Source organism: Asparagus officinalis, chromosome 1 (assembly GCF_001876935.1).
Source record: "Asparagus officinalis chromosome 1, Aspof.V1, whole genome shotgun sequence".
In the NCBI taxonomy this organism is placed as follows: Eukaryota; Viridiplantae; Streptophyta; class Magnoliopsida; order Asparagales; family Asparagaceae; genus Asparagus; species Asparagus officinalis.
Window position 1 is genome coordinate 121752679 of NC_033794.1, and position 2727 is coordinate 121755405.

The following is a 2727-nucleotide window of genomic DNA, read 5'->3' on the forward strand; positions in this document are numbered from 1 at the left end:
CTAGACCCATTAAACCTAAACCTAACCCTAACCCTAAATTGAACCCGAACTCACTGACCCTAAACCTAACCCTAACCCGAACCTCAAACCTAAATCCAAACCTGAACCCGAATCCACTAACCCTAACCATTCTACACTATTAGATTCAAATTAATGGTTAGATTTAAACTAATAGAATAATTAATTAAAGATGTGTGGCCCTCACATTTATTTGATTTCTATACCAAATCTTCTCTAACCCTAACCCTAACCCGAGCCCAAACAACCTAACCCTAACCCTAAATTGAACCCGAACTCACTGACCCTAAACCTAACCCTAACCCGAACCTCAAACCTAAATCCAAACCTGAACCCCTAGACCCATTAAACCTAAACCTAACCCTAACCCTAAATTGAACCCGAACTCACTGACCCTAAACCTAACCCTAACCCGAACCTCAAACCTAAATCCAAACCTGAACCCGAATCCACTAACCCTAACGCGAACCCAAATAATAAAGGGAGGAGGTAGAAGGGAGGATATGAGAAATCTTTGAGAAGTTTAAGTTTGAAAATCAAATAAATGTGGATGCCACATATCTTTAATTTGTTAATCCTACTATTTTAAATCTAACCATTAATTTGAATCTAACGTGTAGAATGTTCATCTTACGTCTCATCCTATCGCTTTTCTACACACACATACAAACTAACAATATATACATGTAGGCGTTTGAAGAGGGGGAGTTACCAAAATTATGGCTTTCATATTGTCTCTGGTTAAAGAAATGTCAGCCATGCCATCCTTCTCATTTAGCGAGAGCAACACATCCACAAAGTTGCTTTCCTCTCCATCATTGCTTGAATTAACCTTATAATGCTTATGTTCGTCTATCACTCTTTCAAGAAACCCGTCTATTTCTCTAGAGCACTTTCTTACTCTTGCATCGAGGCCACTCAATATATCAAGCCAGCCAAGCCAAGGGATGAGATCTCTAACAGGAAATGATCCCGCCAATGTAAGTAACTCCTTCAGCATCTCACCAAAATTATACCCTTCTCCTTCCTCTCCTAAATCTTTCCTTCCCATGACCACTCTACATACAATATTATTGGTAAGATTAACAATCATCTCAGTCAAATTCACCGAGCCATTGCAAGATGCACGGATTTTCTCGACTATAAGACATACCTCTTCTTCCCTCACTAATCGAAACGACTGGACCCTCTTGTGGCTCAACAGGTGAAGAACACTTATCATTCGAAGTTGCCTCCAATACTCACTGTAGGGTGAAAAGGCAACATCACAACCATAGAAAAGCCTTTTGGTCATGCTTGAAGGTGGTCTACTTGCACAAATTTGATCGTGCGTTTTCATTATCTCGTAGGCAATCTCTGCTGATGATACTACAATGGCGGGTGGCGGGACTTCCGCCTAAGTGCAGAAGCATTATTGGCCCATACTTCTCTGAGAGAGATTGCAAGGAACGATGAGCTAGAGAGCCTAGTTGGTGGAGGTTGCCTATGATAGGCAATCTCGGTGGAGAAGGAGGCAACTTCAACATATCTTTCTTCTTGAAGAGCTTGAAGAAGAGGAGGAAGAAGGTAAACATGACGGCAATTGTTGCCAGAAAGGAATTAGGCCATTGCTGCGATGTAAAAACTACAGTCTTCATCTCGCAGCAATTAGTATAATGTCTGTGGCTGCGCTAATATTAGTTTGGATACGCTTTTAAGAACGATTGATGGTGGTTGCAAATTTGGACTTGTCCAAATGGTCCCTTAAGTAGAGTAAAAAAAAATTGCCTTCTTTTTCCTAGAATCTTTCAAAATTACTTAATTTTGTGTCGTTAGGTTAGGCACTTGGCGATCTATATATTAAGATAAGAAGAAGAGACCAAGGTTGGTCTAATGTCATGCTCAAAGTTCTAGTGTGGATTATATATGATTGGTCCGAGGAGATATTTTCTTGGATTTGATGTTGGAAATGAGAACAACTGGAGCTGGAGATAGACAATGACCCAAAACTCTACACTTCATCTAAGTACACTGTTTGTAAACAATTTCAACCTAGAGCAAGTCTCTCTCCATTCTTTTATTGATTAATGCTTCGAGACACTTATCACCTTTATTTATAGCCTTTTGAGGAATTTATTTTGATTGATTGATTTTTACGAACCTAGTAACATAAATGTAGAAATGGCGAAAACGTCGACGAAGAACCGGAAAAACCAAGCAGGGAACAGTTTGGAGGTTTCTCGGTCAACCGCGGCAACATGTGAGGTCAACCGGAAACATGTACGCCAGGGTAGGTTCTGGAGTTATGGTCGGTCGACCGCGAGGTTAGGTCCGGTCGACCGTGAACCCTGTAAGAGCTTTTTGGTTTCTGTCGTTGCATGCGGTCGACCGCGACGAAAGCTGCGGTCGACTGCCAGTCGGGTTTTAAGTTGGGTTTGGTTTTCAGACCCGTTTCGTTATGAGCTGATATATAACCCTAAACCTAATTAATTAGGGTTAATTAAGGACGACTTTGAGTAGCTTTTGAGAGAGTTTTGTGCATCCTTTGAGGAAGAATTTGTGAGAGATTTTGATAGCTTTGTTTGAGAGTTTTTGGTGAGATTGTAAACTCTATTTGTATTCTCTTTATCTCTAATAGTAACCCCCCCTCCTTGCCTCGTGGACGTAGGCAACTTGCCGAACCACGTAAATACTGTGTCTTGCATTGTTTTGTGCTTATTTACTTATTGG

The 2727-nt window shown here is 40.8% G+C and overlaps 1 protein-coding gene across 1 annotated transcript; it reads right to left on the reverse strand.

The window, feature by feature from the left end:
* LOC109840754 (cytochrome P450 71A1-like) lies at positions 689–1327 on the reverse strand. The gene has a single exon (XM_020409506.1). The coding sequence runs from the start codon at positions 1310–1312 to the stop codon at positions 689–691; it is 624 nt and encodes a 207-aa protein (XP_020265095.1). The 5' UTR covers positions 1313–1327.